Consider the following 18,840-nt stretch of genomic DNA (forward strand, 5'->3'; position numbering starts at 1 on the left):
TGGTACTGTTTGAGCTTGAATAGAAGAAAAGAAAGAAAAGAGTGATCCTTCTGCTTCAACCTCTCTGGCAGATGTAATTCCAGGCCATGTGTGGGATATTTTAACCACAGTTAGTTATAACTTCTGTCCACTCTGGGTTTTCTTTGTCTTATTATGATTTGTACCAGATGGCATTGATGTGGTCATAGGTATATTTTAGATATATCTAAGGAAAACTAAATTGGTGATACATTTAGTTTAAGCTTATGTTTACATGGTTTATGGGTAGATATTTCTGGTTGTTTCATGTAGAAATGGCTTCTAAGAATGCTGCAGTTTTCACTCTGGGTCGTCCTGCAGCAAATACCTTCCCAGTGGCAGGTCCGACTTGGCATCACTATGTGACTGCAGTTTATGGTGCTTGCTTCCTTAATGGAAGAGGAAAAGAATGTCTGAACACTCGAAGCCAGTCTTAAGACTAGTCTAAGAAAATGCTACCAGTTATCAGACAGTCAAACTGGTAACCCAGGCTTCTGTTTTCACTGATGCCTTGTTTATCAGGGAAGTCTTTCTACTCAGGAATGTATTTGATATGTGGGATTTATAATTAGGTTTATTACAGTTTTAATTTCTGGGTGTGCATTGAAGGAGATTGTTTCTTGTCAGAATTACTGTGTTAGTAATTCTATTAAACATTGGGAATTCCTGTGACAGAAGATCAATGTATGTAACCTGAGAGGATTAAGGTAAACATAAGTGTCATCCTCAAAGTTGTCAACACTTGATCACTGGAAGGTCTCTGTGATCCCTTGGATGTATTGGCAAAGTAAGTCCATTTGTACAAGAATATTCAAATGTTATTTTACTTTATAATTCTACCCCTCTGAGTCTTACACTGTAAAAACTTCCAACATCCTATGTAGAAGCAGATGAAGGAATTACTGTATCTTTTGGTATATCAAACATGAGGAGTTTTCAAGACTAAAGTGATTCTTTTTGCTGCCCCCCCTTTTGTGAAAGTTTGACCACAAAGATGTGCCAATCCGTATGTATGTTTGTGAGATTCTGTAGATATGAAATGCTGAATGGTAAATCTTTAACCACTGAAGGACTTGGGATGGAATGCATTTCATGATGCATATTTAGGTCTGTTGTATAGGAGCTACAGTGAACCACAGTGGTCTGGGTTACAAATCTAGCCAGGTTAAATTCTGCCTTTCAGGTGGATGATGCAAGAGTATCACACTGGTCTGACTGAGTGAGTGCTGTCACCGCTGCTTCCTGCTCTCAGCTATAGAGTCGGACACCAAATGCCACCTTTCTAGCTCTGATTCTAGAGCTAATCATGCTCTGCAACAGTTTGTTTCTGTTGTTTGCCTCGAACTATTATAAATAACTTGTTTATTAAGAATTAAATAGTATTTCCTCTGGGAGTGTGTTATGAGGTAGTTGTGAGTGGCCTGGAGTTTATCTTCAGGGTGCTGTCCTCTCCTTTGGCGGAAAAACTTGCCACTTCTGAAGGAAGTTCTAGGCTTAAAGTCATGAAGGTGTGCTGAGGTAATGCAGTTTATGAAGTCACCCAAGTTTCTTTCAGGCCCAAAGAGGAAAAAAAAATCAGTTTTCAAAATATATTTTAATACACACATTTTCCAGGTCTGTATGAAGTGGTATACTAAACTACTTCAAGGACAAATTTATGTATTTAATGAGTGATTTTTGAACTTGGAAGTCTCTTCATTCAATATATCTCCTGAAATTTCAAGAAAATATTTCAGATAAACTTAAGACTTTATACCTCCCAAGACCTTCCACTGGGTCTCGGTCTTTTCTGTCCTGTGATGAATTAGGATAGCTCACATGGAGCTCCATCTGTGATGTGTAGTTGAGGAGATCTGAGACAGCTTATTGAGTTCCTAGAAGAAAAAGAGTGGCTTTAGATACAGGTAAAAGCATTCTGTGCTTACACACAGAAAGGGAATGCAGATGAGAAGTTTATACTGTGCTAATCCCAGATGATTACCAGTGTACCAGTGACTTCTTGTAATATTATGCAAGAAATTCTGAGACTCATTCCAAGTTGGTTACAGCCTATGTTCATGTGTGCATATGTGTGTGTGTGTGTGTGTGTGTGTTGTGGATGTTACATCAGTAACTGAATGTATTCTATGGCTAATACCATTGGCTTTGTAGCCTAGTAAAACAATTCCTTTATGTGTCTTGATGCCTGTGAATAAAGAAGGCTCCTTGCTTTCACTGAAGTCTGCATTTGTCAGCACAAGACAAAGAACTCCCTGCTATTCTTCAGATGACCTTCATGGTGACATACATGCTCCACCCTAGGGCAACTTACTGTTCGGTGGGTCTATGGTGGTTCCCTCTGTGGTGTGTGTGGCTCTTCGAAGGCCTGCAGGGGTGCTCGTTTCATAGTCATCATCATCTGTGACAACAGGAGTTGTAACATGGCCAGGGGTGGTTCCCTGTATGGCAGGGCTCGCGCCTGCCTGTCTTGTAGGAAGGACTCCTTTCTGCCCATCTGGTTTAGCCCCTGCCTGACTGGCGGGTGGAATGGCTCCAGGGAACAAGGGGTGGATAAGGAGGCCTGTGAAGATTTGGGAGGCTAATGGCTAGAATGGGAAGGAAACAGAAAACAAAGTGAAAAAACTCAGTGTTTGGAGGACAGCAGGTTGGTTAGTGACAGGAAGGAGTGGCTAAAGTCAGAGAAATTGCAGAGACCTGGCATTCATCAGAAAGGAGCCCTTGTCAGGGCCAAGTCTGATGCTGGTATCAGTGTTGGGATCTGTTACTGGGCTCCTTTTCCTTAAAAAGGGAATCAGAATACAAGGCAGTCATAACAAAAGGGTAGTCTGAAGGTATCAGGCATGTCTGGAGATAGTGCTAGGTAGAAAATCCACAAAGTATTGACAAGCTCTGTTTCTGTCCTTGACCTAAAAGACAGCATTTCTTTTGCCCACAAAAAATTTTTAAAAAAGACTACAAGTTAATGAAAAAATTAATGCAAGTTGATTAACCAGATATTGCCTTTGTGGCTTGAGTTCCTTTAAGGTCCCTTCAGTGTCTGTTTCAAAGGGATCACTGTGTTGGGTCAGAAATAGTTATTTCTCTTGGTACTTGAACTGCCTGTACATTTTCTGAGATTACTGATGAAACACCTCTTTTTCAGAGGTTTTCATGGTTACGCTCTGCTTGAGGTCTGGTCCAGGCTTGGTAATATGAATTTAAGCTAGTTTTCAAAGTCATCCTGAGATGATCTGAGAATGGAAGCCCTAGATAGATAGACCGAAGGCTTAGACTTCGATCCTGACTAGAGACTGACCTGGATCACTGCTAGATGAGGAGGGCACAGAACATTTCAAGCTGAGGATCACGGCTTACAAAAATCATGAGTGACTGAGAAGACTGGAAGTTATCAGAACACATTCCGTATAAGTATTATTTTGTGAAATCAGGGGTGTATGTCGGGGTGTATGGAAAGTTAATTACCACCATTGATTGAACTAAAAAATGTTTGAAAACTAGTATAGAACTATAGAACACGTGGCTGTGGATCTGGATCTACCTTTCCTGTTGCCTTTGAGACAACTCATTTAAGCTTGCTGGGCCTCAGTTTATCTGTACGGCTCCATCCATAATGGGTCTGTACTTTGTATTGTGAGGCCTAAAGCTGAGAGGTCTGTTAAAGAGCTTGTTATGTGAAAATGTCCCAACAATAGGAAGATAGGAATGATCATCTGTGAGCGCTGGCCAAGGAGACGCTGCCCCGCAGCTGGGGCGTTATTTAGGGTAGTACAGAAGATCTGATACATAGCTCTTCATAATGTGAAAGGCACTTACAAACTGTTCTGTGCACCTGCCTCAGTTCCCTCTGTTGGTATGGTTAGATAGCACAGTAATCCAAACAGATGTTTCTAAACATGGCCTGTGCACTACTACATAGAAAGTATGAGTGATGGGAATAAGAACTTTAATTTCTATCCTTCAATTATTAGTGTTCATAGAAAAGAATTCAGTCACCCCTACCAAAATATAGGAAAGAATCTCAAAGTGGAAAGTTCAACAGCGTTAACCCTTCCTGCAGAGTCAATATAGTATGTATGTATGGTATGTAATCTTCAGTAAAAAGTTTAAGTCAATCAAAATAAAGTTTAAAAGTGTTCAGTAGATCTACAGGTTAACATACAGTCTCACAGAAATATATAGAAAGTTAATGCAAAGTTAAATTAATGGAAATTAGTAGGAAAAAGATGACAAAGTTTTTAGGTGAGAAGGAGTACCAGATTCGAGGAGCTCTGAACACACAGCTGGTCAAAAGAGCTGGAAAGGCAGAAAGGAGAAGAACTTAAGCAGTAGTGACTTAAAAGATTTGCTTTTTACCAGTTCCTCTGAGCTTAGGAGAGTGCCCTAAAAGCAAAACAAAAAACAGAAGCAGTTAGGGAAATTTTAATATATTCAATGCAATGTATATAAAATAACAAAAAACTTAAATACTTTTAAGTATTCTAACAAAATATTTTTACTTTCAACAATATATTAAATGGTCTGGTATGTATATCACAAAATTTGTGTCACCATGTGATATAGGACTGCTCATGTTTATTATTGAATAATGTGACTTACCTTTATTTGAAAATTATACATATGATATGTATTATATATGTATATATATATATATATGTATAAAATTGAGTGAAAGATATACATTGGAAGAAGCCTGGAGAATGCAGAAGGCAACAGAAAAATAATCCTATGGTTTATGTATGATGGTCTTTGCAGGTGTTTTTTGGAAATTTATTCTTCATGTAATAGAAACCTTTATATAGGTTTTTTGTTTTTCCTTTTCTCTTAGTATTTTATAACATCCTCTTAGCTGTCTTACTGCCAAATTAATGTAATAAATATAATTTAAATGGTCTTGAACTAATTTGTGGTTATGTTGTAGTTTATATGAGTTTTCTTTTTGGTTTAGTCTTAAATTTAAGGTTTAGCTGTATTTTTATGCACCACAAATATCATTTGGTGAGTATCCTATACTTAAATCTTTGTGGCACATCAGATATTTTTTTTTTCTCGAGCTACACTTAGATGTGGAACAAAGAGCTGGTAGGAGTAGTGTAATGAGTGGTACACTCCTTTAATCCTAGAACTGGAGAGGTTGAAGCAGGAGGATCGCAGATACAGGGTCAGCCTAATAAGCTATATATGCCTATTTAAATACAAAGAGTTCATAGGGATTTTATACAATATTTGTCTCCGATTTTATGAATGATGCTCCCATCTGATGTTGATACTGATGTAGATGTTGGTCCTTGGAAATTTTATCAGTGAGTTCAAGAGTAATGTTTGCAAAAACAATTAGGAAGAGGAAGAAAAAGATGTCGAGCATTCTGGGATAAGCACTTATGGCTAAAATAGATTTGAGGTAAAATAAACCCCCCCACATATTCATCCCATTAAGTTATTATTTTTTTGTCAGTGTGATTCAGGGGTGACTGTCCACTTCATTTACTGAGGGTGTGGCTAGAGGAGCAACCGCATCTCACTCATTTTCAGAGTGGATGTTAACGATGACGTCTACACGAGACTGTCATTGTTAACTGAAATGGTACTGTGAAGAGCTTACAACTGCAACTTGCCAGCCTGCCAGGGCCAGGTAAGTTAGATCTCTATTGTAGTGTGTACACAGTACAAAGTGAGTTAGAATCCTTGTGCCTGATTGGTGAATTGAGACAAGAGACATATACTGTACATGGGTGATTAACAATCAGTCTGTTTAGCAATAGTCTTACCTGCGCTCCAAGTTGTGCCACAATAATGGGTAACATCTGAAAAATAAAGGGACCAAAGCACTGTTAAAATATAGTAGTGTGTGTGTGTGTGGTATGTGTGTGTGTGTGTGTGTGTGTGTGTGTGTGTGTGTGGTGTGTGTGTGTGGTGTGTGTGTGTGTGTGGTGTGTGTGTGTGTGTGTGGTGTGTGTGTGTGTGTGTGTGTGTGTGTGTGTGTATGTAGGGGGTTGGATTATGGGTTACACTTGCTCATCAACCCACATCCACAGTTGAGATCTTCAAGTAAGTGAGACTAGGTTATGTTGTGAGTTGCTGACTGAAATGGAAGAACAGTTGTCATGCTGTGGTATTCTCTACTACTCTGAAAAATATAAAATTTTATTTTTGTTTATTTAGAAAATCCAACCCTGAGATTTCACCTTACACCAGTCAGAATGGCTAAGATTAAAAATTCAGGAGACAGCAGGTGTTGGAGAGGGTGTGGAGAAAGAGGAACACTCCTCCACTGCTGGTGGGGTTGCAAATTGGTACAACCACTCTGGAAATCAATCTGGCGGTTCCTCCGAAAACTGGGCACCTCACTTCCAGAAGATCCTGCTATACCACTCCTGGGCATATACCCAGAGGATTCCCCACCATGTAATAAGGATACATGCTCTACTATGTTCATAGCAGCCCTATTTATAATTGCCAGATGCTGGAAAGAACCCAGGTATCCTTCAACAGAAGAGTGGATGCAAAAAATGTGGTATATCTACACAATGGAGTACTATTCAGCCATTAGAAACAATGAATTCATGAAATTCTTAGGCAAATGGATGGAGCTAGAGAACATCATACTAAGTGAGATAACCCAGACTCAAAAGGTGAATCATGGTATGCATTCACTAATAAGTGGATATTAACCTAGAAAACTGGAATACCCAAAACATAATCCACACATCAAATGAAGTACAAGAAGAAAGGAGGAGTGACCCCTGGTTCTGGAAAGACTCAGTGAAGCAGTATTCGACAAAACCAGAACGGGGAAGTGGGAAGGGGTGGGTGGGAGGACAGGGGAAGAGAAGGGGGCTTATGGGACTTTCAGGGAGTGGGGGGCTAGAAAAGGGGAAATCATTTGAAATATAAATAAATTATATCGAATAAAAAAATTAAAAAAAAGATATCATATTGCATCTGCATGTGACAACCTGAGGAAGATCTATCTTCCACTTTATTAGAAGTGCAAGAACTCTATCTAGTCAGGAAGAAAGTCAGATGGATCCAAAGTTGTAGCAGGAACGGCAGGGCAGCCTCTATGTAAACGCTAGGGGCTGAGCAGCTGCAAAAACATCTCTGGTAGTAGGACCCAATTGAAGACTGCCAGAGAGACCAGTTGTTGGCTTGACAATGCCAGCCAATCAGAAACTGCTGTTTAGAAGAGATGCTTTTTTGGGACCAATGGGGCTCAGGTAAAGGGTATTAAAGGAGCTTGTAGCAGTGAAAAAAAAAAAAAAGAAAATCCATAGTGTCAGAAAAAAATCATCAAAATTGACTTTTAAGTTAGTATATACCACCCTCACAGATCTGAGTTTGACTGGCTCTTGACCTTACAATTTTCCCTCTCAGCTGGTGCAGCAGTGCCTGTGAGGCGGACAGTGACAAGCACACATCTCCCCATAGAAGCTGGCCAGCTTCTTGGTCACCGACAGACAGCAAAATATAACAGCAGCTAAAGCGGCAGGAACAACAAGCCCTCAGGGTGGGTGGGGAGGGAGAGGTACGATTTTGGAGAACACTAATTTAAAAATCTCTTAATGGAGAGCCAACTGTTCAGCAGTGTAATTATAAAGGAAATTTGTTGTCTTAGTTGCTTAGGCTGAACCCAGAGAGCTGAGATTTGTGCAGCTATGTGGTTCTGGGATACTTTCTTCCCAGGGCTGGGCTTTGATAGTTAAAGGCTACAACCATATCCTTAGGTTTGCATCATTGAAAGTGATACAATTTTCATTTACTTTCTAAATATTTATGTTTATGGCCATACATATTTATGTTTATTAAAGTTATGGTCATATAAGCCCATAAATTAGTACTACTGTCACCCTCTTTTTTTCAGAGAAGCTTCATTTTTAGCAGTGGGTGGCAGCTATAAGGCAGAGACTCCTAACTGATGTAAGTGGTAAGAATAAAAAGTCCAGTGAGTGCTCAGGACTAAATGGGCCATCTGTACTGCCCTTTCCAAGGCTCAGGGAACCAGAAACGTATGACAGAAAGATGTAAGCACTGGAGGAACGGACAGAGTGCTGTGCAGTGCTCTCTTGTGGGAGGGACATGGCTGTCATACTCTAGGACTCTCAGCAGCTGTAATTACCTGCACAAGCTCTACATAAGATTGGATCTGTCACCATTCTGTCATGGACTTAGGAGAGGGTCCACGAGGCCCCACCTCTCTCTGAAGATCTATAGACAATGTTTGCTGGGGTAGCAGAGAGACATTTTCTTGAGTCATATAGCCAGTGGTATGTCATTCATGTTCCTATAAGTAATACCTTACCTATGCTTGTGTAAGTTAACCTAATTAAGTTCACTGGTTCATATGTGCTCACACACACAAACCTGAGAGAAAAAGAGCGAATGTATAGGAAGAGGAAGGCGGTCAGCACGAGGAGGAGAGGTGGGGGTCATAGACAGTAATAGGAGGTGATTATGATCAATGCACTTCATATACATGCATGAGACTGTCATAATGACCAATTACTATGTATAATCCACAGTAATAAGCTACTTCCGAAAAGTTATCACTCTATGTAACATGAAGCAGGCTGTAGGGGGTGGGGTTTGGCCTGGGAGAAAGCTGTGCAACTCTTCATGATGGCACAGCCCAGAGACATTGAAGACTCCCCAGAGAGAATGAGGAATGAATGACCTAACCTTCCTGCTTGCTGGGGAATATACGGTGTCAAATCTTCTATACTAAACCTTTATGACTTGCTCACTAATACCTCTGACTCTGGGGAATAAGATGTTGTGCTGAGTTTGTTTCTTTCAAAATATTTTAACTTTTAAATCGCCACACTACGTGATTTAATAGACACCAGCATTTGATGGAGTGTGTTTCTGTGGCCTCCTTTCTCCCACTGCACACAGGAGCCCTAGCCCACAGCAGATTCGATTCCTTCATGTTTCATGGTTAGGGTGGAGTGACTGAGGCAGCTGAGAGCGACGGAAGCCGGGCAGTTCGAATGCGAATTCTGCCAGCTTCACGGATTAAAGAGGCTCACATTGCACTTGCCTCTTTCTTTGGTCCCTTTCAGAGGGCAAAATTTATTCTTAAGATTATTATAAAAAATTGCATCTTTGTTTCGTAAAAGCCCAAGAATGAGTTCAAAAGAAACAATTCTTGATATAACAATAGATTTAGTTATAGGGGTGTCACTATAACATGAGTTTAGAGGGGAAAATTTTGAAAAAAACCCCCACAAAACCAACCCTGATTTCCCCAGATCAAGAGTATGCATACCCTGCAGTTACTAAAGTGACACTGCACATGAGCATTGCAAGGTGTGGAAATAGTTCATGCCATTTTGTTACCAGTAGAACAAACACCTGCGAATCATCTGCATTCAAGGACTTTGAAATGGGCTCCTTTATCCCATTTCAAAGCTTCAGCTGAGCGAAGATGCCCTCACAGTTCAGGAGGCCTTGCCTCAGTTTACCTGGGGTTGCAGCTGTTGCTGTCCATTCAGTGGTCCCAGGGTGAAAGGGAGCATCTGTGTGCCGTGGGGCACAGCAGCAGGGTTGAACTGTGGGCATCAAAGGAGATTTTCATTATGTTTCTCAGTTTGAGCATCTAGGATTCTAAAGCATACATTAAAGGTAAAAATGCATTCAAAGGAAGAATTTCCTGCCCAAGCTCTTAATATCTATAGTGTGTATAATTAATCAGAGAGATGAGATTAAGATATTCATTTATTTTTTTAGCACAAGGTAATACTAACCTCTACATTCATCTCCCAAAGATTTTTATATTTAATTATATATATGCATGTGTGTGGCATATACACGTGTGTCAGTGTGTGTGTTCCTGTGTGTGTGTGTGTGTGTGTGTGTGTGTGTGTGTGTGTGCAGGTTTCTAAGTAGAACAGAAGAGGACATTGGACCTCCTGGAGCTGGTGTTATAGGAAGTTGTGAGCTATCTATGTGATTGCAGGGAACTGAATCTCAGGTCTCTACAAAAGCAACAGAGTTCTCTCTATATTATATTACTATAAATCCTCTCCAAGTTGTTAACCACCAAATTATCTCTCAAGTCCCTACATTAAAATAAAAATAAAAAATAGCAAAAAACTAGTGTGTATATATATTCTTATGCCACAGCATGTTTTATTTGTGGAGGTCAGAGGTCAATTTTGGTGTCTTCTCTACCTTTATGTGGTTTCTGGGCTTCAAACTTTGGTTGTAAGGCCTTTGTTGCAAGCGCCATTTTGTCCCCTCATTCCCCAGGAATTAAATGTTTTCCTTTGGCATCTCTGAGATCATTTAGGTCATTTACCCCTTTCTGGCTACAATAATGGTTCTTGGACATTTTCTGATTTTTTTCTACTAGAGAATGAAAATTTTCATAGGTATTTCCAGACAAAGTTGCAAGATATAGAATAAAACACCTAGTCTAAAACATGCATTAATCTTTTTTTTTTTTTAATCTGCACACTGGGCAGAATCAGGAGGGAAACATTTTTCTTCCCCAAACAGAAGGATCTTTACAGATGTTCTATGAGCAGAGAAACTTTTGTTGTCCTTTTCTTGTCATCCTAGAGGAAGGTAATATTGGTCATAGTGTTTATGTAGCTTGTGGATACAGTGGGGAGCATTAAGAAAGATCTGGTACAGAAATGGTGCAGGATCTCAGAGAAGGGGTTATCAGGATTAAAGGTGAGAATGAGGACAATTATATAAAGATTTATTAGGAAAACTTTCAAGAATTACTGAGTGTCATCTGACTCTCTTTGCCTTTCTTCTTGCTCCTAGTCCAGCCCAGGTCCAGTGATTAGGTGTGCATGCGCTCCGTGGGTAGGCGTTTTCCTATGCTCTCGACTCTCCTCAGTATCAGGTGCTGATGTATTAAACAAAAGGGAGTGAGGCGGTATAAAAGAGTACTTACCAAGGGCAGGTCTGACCCCAGAGTGAGCAGCTGTGTTAATGGTATTAGACTTATGGAAGGAAAAACCTGCAGGACATTGAAACTGGGTGTTAGAGAAGAGATTATCTGTTTCTCTGGCAGTGTCAATGGTAGTCTCAGGTCATTTATATTGCTCTCACACTTATGTGCACTCACAGGGGCTTGCACATCTAGTGCTGGATGTGGAGGAGGACCCAGGGCCTGCTGGTCTAGTCAATAGAGGAAGACACCTCATGCCTACCGCTGGTCTCCATACATTCAGACATGTGCCACGTGCATGCCACAGGTACACACACACATGGACACACATGGACACACATGTGGGTGGGGGAGAAAGAGGGCGAGAAGGGGGTGAAGGAGCCATGAGAAAAGCTGTGGTTTCTCTCTACAGCTTTTAATCTTTGTTTTTTGTTTTGGTTTGGTTTTTTGCTTGTTTGCTTGTTTGTTTTTTGTTTTTTTGTTTTTGTTTTACAAATCCCATGGAATGTCAGAGTATCTCAGGTTCACAGTTTTGTAAATAGGTGACACCATCTACTTTTCAAAGCTTTGAATATTTAGTTGTTAAGCCAAATTCCTGCTCATGTAACTAATTCACATACAAGGAAAAAGAATGAGGTTGTTTTGCTTTCTTCATTTAAATATAAAAACAAGTACATTGGCTTTCTCATTTCTTCCCCTCAAAAAAGCCTCTTCAGACATGAGCCTACGCAAACCTTGATTTTTAAAAAATTGCCAGTCTCAATATGCATTCTTTTCTGGTTTATAAATCTTTGTCATTGTTGGGCACATACCTGATTTGGTTGCTGTTGAGATAGTGGGGTCACTTGACCTGGAGTTGGTTTTGTTGCAGGAACTCCCAAAGCAGGGCTAAGCTGCTTCTGTGAATATAAATATTTGATAAAGTAGGAGGAATGTGCTTGAGGCTTTCATCCATTTATATCTGGAAGGCAGCAGTTTGCCCCCAACAACACCATGTCTTTTGGAGCAGTTTTAAGTCCTCAGATATTTTATGCTCTGCAGGTGACAGAATTAGAGACTGGGACATTGCCAAGTCAAGAGGGTGACAAGGAGAAAGGAAACCAGGGCCAGTGTGGTCCCGAGGTCCCTGGCTCCCACCCATCCACAGTAGCTGCCCCTTTCCTCTGCCAGACCTTGGAGTACACTTGGAGTCTTAGCTCTATGCACATGTGTTTTATTTCCCCCTTACATTATTTGAATTAAACTTCCACGAGTCCCTACTGCATTTTTTTAAGGCTTCCCAATTGTGGCTTGCCTGTGATATGCCAATCCTATAATGAGAATTCAGTCTTTCCTGGCCAGAATAATCACTTTGTATTAAAATTAGTTGAACTCTCGATGAAAATGACCTCACAATCCAGATAGTCTAGTTGTGTGGCTTTTTAAAATGTTTTATAGGTGAGAGAAGACCTGTCCAAGGCCACCTGGTGAGTGTCAATAGAGTCAGTACTAGGACCACTGCAGTGATTCCAGGTCCTGAATACAAGAAACCCTGCCCTCCAGTCTGATCTCAGAGTGCATTTGTTGCTGGGTGCATCCCAGAGGGCAAGACTGACACCAGCCCTTCCGCTATTTTAGGGCTTTTGCTTTTTATTTTGCCTTTTTGTTAAAGATTTAGTCCTGAGAACATCTTAATAATGTGTTGGTCATTTTTTTCGTCCCCCCAATCATTTTTTTCCACAGAAATTTTTACAATCTAAGCTTTTCCTAAACCATGATTTGCTATGTGTAGGCACTGTGAATTCTGTCGGGGATCAAGTCCCCTTGTCTTGCCCTCATTACTGTGTTTTTGGCAATCAGGGCATGCCTGTTATCTAGAGAGCTTCCAGTGAGTCCCCCCTGATTGTACAGGCGAGTATGGAAGTGCCCGGTGCTGAGGGTTCTTGTTCTTCCTTCACAGTACACCTGTTGCATCTTTTCCTGTATTTCTTAAGCACTGTGTCAAAGAGAAGTTCCACGTATAGATAAAATATTCCATCTCTGTGTCTACATAACTTAGAACAACTAAAGTATGAATGGAACACCAGTCCCCTTCCCCAATTTTAAATAGTTTGTAGTGATATGTGTTAAATCAAAAAAGTTCACCATTTTATAATGTGTATCACACACTTGTAGCTGAGAGTTTATCTGATTAAGATGCTTTGTTTATCAATTAGAAAAAATCAGAGCAATAGCTTACTCTTTTAGTCATGAGCAAATAACCAGTCCCCAAGAAAATCGTAATTTTGTTTTGGAACATAAAATTGTCACTCTGTCCCTCAGTTCTGCTATGTTGCTTTGCCAAAACAATTGAAAAATTTCCATGATATTATGAATGCATTTTTTAAAAAAATGCAAAATAGTGAAATTTGCACTAACATTTTACACAGAGAAACTTCTATAGTAACGAACTATAGAAATGACCCCTGAAAGTATAGTCTTTGCACTAGCATTTTATTAGCTTACCTTTTTTTTTTTTTGAAAATTAAATTAGGAAACTTAAAAAAATGGGTCACAGAATAGAGTGGCTTTCTGTTCTTCAGAAAGGCATGAAGAGATAAATGGCTATAAATAGACAGAACTTAGGCTGGTCAGTACGTAAGTAAATATATCACACTTACTGGTAATGACTGGGCTGATCCTAGAAGACAAAGCAGTAGAATCATGGTCTTCATGTTTTGATTTGCTACCTATAAGAAAAAAAAATTATGTTACTCTTTCACTTTTTTTTTAACCTATGAAAGATGACATTTAGAAATGATCATTCTACTTGCAATATGGTGAAGTCATGTTACCTTTCTGCTACCAGGCAAAATGATATTCGAAATCCAGATGACTTCTTCACTTTACTCTGGTACAAAATTTATCTTTTGCTGATTTGTGTTTGTAGAAGGAATTTAAGCTCAGCTCCAGGAGATAGACAACCTGAGAGACCAATCAGGACTAAACTGTCTGTGAAATCATTTGGTTTCATTTCCCAACACTTCATTAGATGGGTTATTAGCTGCAGACATTGTATTACCCAATGTCTGCGATCTGACTAGAGGATGTTTTAGGGAGACATGCCTATATAATTTTAAAAAGTGCAGACAAGAAAAAAAGACAATTGTCTTTATTTTCAACTCTTTTGTAAAAATTCTTGAATGTACTGGTTTTATCATATAAGAGTGAGGAAAAATATAGGGCTTTCTGTATACTTTATAAAAATAACGGTTATTATATGATTTCTCTAAACTTGTTTCCTTGCCAACAATGAGCTTTATGTGTCAGTGTGCATAGATTAATTTTTAGATATTTAATGGTTAAATTGTGTTACACTTTCTTTTTGATGTATAATCTGTTATCATTCTACTTTTAAATTATAAATATGTTACAACAAATATCCTCATAAGAGACTTCTTGCATATGTAGCAGCATTTCTGTAGGTATTACTTCTAAGAATATTAAAAAGATACATCTATAGTTTAAATGAATATAAAAAATTGCCTCTAAGAATTCCTGAATAATTTGCTTGATTTTAAATAATGATCAGGGTGTAAAGTGAATAGACAAATTAATGGAAAAATATGAGGAGTTCAGATGGGAGGGCAGAAATAATGAAAAGGATGGTGTGATGATATCTGCAGACAGGAAGCTACTGAGCTTTCTTTCATAAAATGTTCAGGTCACATCTAGCCACAGGCTTCCAGAACCTGAACTTTAACCAGGCAAGGTCTGTTCAGTAATATCTGAAATGAAATCAATGATGAATCTGTCAGAATTTCATACTGAAGACCACATGACACACAGTGTTGTCTTTTCTTTAATGTGGAATGTCTACTGATAGAAAATTAGAGATGATGAGGCATTTGCCTAAGTTTTTACTTAAGCAGCTCTACTCATCTGCTCACGAGTGATGACTGTCAGATAATTTGGTAGGAATGGAGGGACACTGTATGGGAGGCTAACACTAATGACACTGTAGTAAGGTTAACAATAGGAGTGTGCACAGGTGTGTGCAGGGAAGGCTTTATGGAGGAGGTCACGTTTAGGATGAGTTTTGAAGGATGTAAAATACCTGCCCTGTAAGCATGAGGACCTGAGTTGGGATCACTATCACTCATCAAAGCTGGGCGCAGTTGCTTTTGTCTGTAACCCTGTTGTTACTGAGGCAGATCCCTGGAGCTGGTTAGCCTAGAGTCTAGCCGGTTGGTGAGCTCTAGGTCCAGTGAGAAATCCTGTCTTGAAAGATAAGGTGGAAATTGATGGAGAGTGACTTTCGACTTCCACTTGAATGTGCACACACATGCGTGCAAATCCATGCACACCTATACACATACCCGTATGAACACAAACATAGACACACAGGTGTGTATGCACACAAAAGGAGACAGAATGCATTAGGTGGGTTTGGAGGATAAACATGATGAGCATGACACAGTAGGCATGGTAAAAGTCAATACTGAGAGTAATAGTGGGATATCAGTGTTGCAGGACACAAAGGGAAGCAGTTCTTCTTTTTCTCCTCCTATTACTATTTATTTGTGTATGTCTGTGTGTGTGTGTGTGTGTGCCTTTATCTGACGAGCCATTTGGCTGGCCATTGAAATAACTTCTCATTCTTAGAACCTTTCCTTAGCAAGTTCATCTTTTTGTTTTTGAGTAAATTTATATAAAACTTATAAAAATTGTGAATGAGTATTTTCCCCGCATGTTTATGTGCCCTGTAGCACATACCCAGTGCTAGCAAAAGACAGAAGTAGGGATTGGATCACCTGATACTAGAGTTATAGATGATTGTGAGTCATCATGTGTGTGTTGGGAATCAAACCTGGGTTTTCTGGAAGAGGAGTCAGTGCTCTTAATCACTGAGCCAACTCTTCAGCCCTAGTTAATCTATTTTTCAACCTTTCATTTAACATATTCATGAACACGTTCAGTTTCCAGGTACAAGACTACCTTTCCTTATGGAGCCTGCCTTTTACTGGTAGAGGAGTGTAACATTTTCATGCAGCTTCCTAGCATGTGGGGAACCCCAGGCATTGGCTGTTTTGCTTCTCTTAGGTATTATTTTGGGATAATTTGCAGGTGATTCGTTAAATGTTTTTGTTTGTGCAAAGGAAGGATTAAGTTTCACGTTATTGCTGTCTCTAGGATTAGGTGGGGAAACCTGTGTTCTACTTGCAGCCTAGAGTATGGTTCCAGCGAATAGCACGTTCAGTTGAATCACTGCCTCTGTCTGGGACTTGGGTGATTCAGGGACCTCACAGTGAGTACAGTACATATTTCAGACATACCTCCAGCCCCAAGCTGAAGTGAGGCATGCCCGAGCTAGGAAACGGAGTGACCCGTGGGATTAGACTGGAACAAGCAGGCAACATTATGAGGGCTGAGTAATTTCTTGACTAGAAAATATAAGTCTGAAAGGAGGTAACTTTCAACAATGTAATTATGGAGTTGGGTAGCAAGAAGTACAAACCATGAAAGGGAAAAATTTCTAAATTGTTCAAAATCAAGGTACATCAGCAAGATAATTTTGTTTCTGAAATTACTTTGGGTATCGGGATGCCATTAAAGGTGTTTATGGACTATAAGTAATATCTTTTAGTTTTTACTGGTTAGAGGAGTGTATGCTTTTTAATTGGTTTTAGTTTTTTTTTTTTTTTTTGGCTTATGGACTCTTTGAAACACATTCAGCCTATGCATCATTTTTCTTAGAAAAATACATCTATAGCAATGTACATAATGCATACCAGACAGTGACACAGGTTTCATAGACTTCCATACATAATGATGAATACTTAAATTAAGCCTCTGATGTAAAGGGAACTTGATGGAATTCTCTGTGGTTCGTGCAATCCCTGAACTTAATAGGAGTTTTCAATCAATAAACGAATTCTCTCCCCAATTCCACCATACTCAGTGCATGTAGGAAACGCTGGAACTATCCCAGATGCTGTTGAGGAAGCTCAGTCCATGAGAAGCTGTCCAGCAATGAAAGGATGACGCAGATAGAAAATCCTTTCTATCTCCTTTCGTCAGTGTCATAAGGATGCTGCGTGCATGATTCCTATTGATTATCACCAAGGGCGACGCCAGAGGAAAGATAAACAGCTTCAGAACTCATGGATGCAGGCCCACACTGGTTAGCATGGTCATAATGGGTGTGCCTCAAGGAGGAACTTCACAGTGTTATGGAGTTTTCCTATTCTTGTTGTCTTTTCATCCCCCTTAACCTAAGAATTTTATGAAAACTCTCAGGGTGCTTCCAGCCCCTCACTGGGCAGTATCACAATCATAGTGCCTGATCTCTTTAAGACACTGCTGCTGGAGCACACTATGATTCAATCACCACCGTAGGAAAGAACTTAGAGATGTAGATTGTCACAGTGACCACCACCCTTAGAAAGCCTTTGGAAAAATAGTTAGTGAAGCTAGGTTGAGATATTTTCACTACTGGATCTGATGTAAAAAATTTTAGGGAACAATTTGAAGTCCAGAAAGGCACACTCTTATTAGTTAAGCTAGGGACCTTTTAAGGCCGGGGAACAGGAACAAGGGCAGCACTGGCTGATGGGACTTCCCGAGGCTGAATGACTGATTTCTTAGGCCCATTTTTGGCCTCAGTTTCCTGATATGCTTTAATAAGAATTGCTGATGATTAGGTATGCATCCTGAGGATTTTTTTTTGAAGTATAGAATAGAGTTTATTCAGGACATGGGGAGGGGAGTTAAGAGGGTAGTAGAGGCAGAGAAGGGCAGAGAGAGGGAGAGAGTAGAGAAGTAGACAAGGGCGTGGAGAAGGGCGGGGGGTGGGGGGGGTGGGGAAGGGGGAGAGGAGAGCCCAAGAGGGCAAGAGGCAAGAGAGTCAGAGCGAAGTGGCTGATTTTTATATAAAGTTTAGATTTGTGACTATTTTAAGATTCTTGTAAGATTACTTTTTAAGATAAATAATAAAATAATTAATCCTTTCTTTGCAACTGCAAATTGCTGCCTGCCAGCAACAGAAACTGGCTGAGAAAACTACCTGCTTGCTCACAGTTTGTTAATTTATAACAAGTTGCTTAGTTAGGAAGATATGCGAGTTCTTGGGTATAATTCGTTTCCTTTACGTGTACTATGTAATGCATAACTTGTAAAGGTATTGGAGAACATACTGTTTTTTCATAGTCATTCACTAGAAAAAATAGAATATAATCACACTGTAATTTAATACAGTTTGAAAGATTTTGCTGGGACATAGAAGCTATTAACAAAAAAATAAAAGTTGTTGGAGCTTGCTCGTCTACCAACTGTATATTATTATACACATGCATGAGTGTATGTATGTATGTGTATATGTGTGTGTGTGTGATATGCTTGGGGCCTGCTTGCTGGAAGTTTGCGCCATCCATTCTTTGCGTGAATGTGTATATGTCTGTCTGTCTGTATGCATACATGCATGTATGTATGCATTTGTATGAAGTTATTGTGGAGTCTGCCTGTTGCTTTATCCATGTGTGTGTGTGTGTGTGTGTGTGTGTGTGTGTGTGTATGAATTTTCTCTTTTTCCTTTTCTTTCTTGCTAGCCCCTAAGAGTTAAAATTGAGTTCAGACTTTTTTGCTGACCACATGGAGTGCCAGCCCCAGTAAAGCTTTGTTCCCTCAGAGAAAAATCTGCTGAGTAACCTCTGCAATTGCTGCCTGGCATCCCTTCTGTTGCTATCGGCCCTGACCCTGCTCGCCAACGCACACCCTGCTGCCTGCCTTATCTTAACCCCTGAATGTCAATGAAGGTCTTTGGCATCCTAGACAATTTTGGACAGATTATGGTGATTGAATAAGTACATTAATAATTGGAAATTGTACTCAATCTTTCTTAATATACTACATGTACAATGGCATTTGTTAACCAGAAACAAGTTGAACATGTCATAGGAGGTATG

The 18,840-nt window shown here is 39.7% G+C and overlaps 1 protein-coding gene and 1 pseudogene across 1 annotated transcript; both read right to left on the minus strand.

The window, feature by feature from the left end:
• Positions 1-318: 318 nt before the first annotated feature.
• On the minus strand, positions 319-13,611 carry Amtn (amelotin). Its single transcript, XM_052199679.1, has 8 exons — positions 13,558-13,611; positions 11,731-11,817; positions 10,922-10,987; positions 9,477-9,563; positions 5,784-5,819; positions 4,372-4,398; positions 2,330-2,603; positions 319-407 (listed from the first exon to the last, which is right to left on the minus strand). Exons 1-8 carry the CDS (start codon positions 13,609-13,611, stop codon positions 319-321), a joined length of 720 nt encoding a protein of 239 aa, XP_052055639.1.
• LOC127696956 (uncharacterized) lies at positions 13,267-13,378 on the minus strand (annotated as a pseudogene).
• Positions 13,612-18,840: the final 5,229 nt, after the last annotated feature.

The sequence above is a fragment of the Apodemus sylvaticus genome, chromosome 11 (assembly GCF_947179515.1).
Source record: "Apodemus sylvaticus chromosome 11, mApoSyl1.1, whole genome shotgun sequence".
Lineage (NCBI taxonomy): Eukaryota > Metazoa > Chordata > Mammalia > Rodentia > Muridae > Apodemus > Apodemus sylvaticus.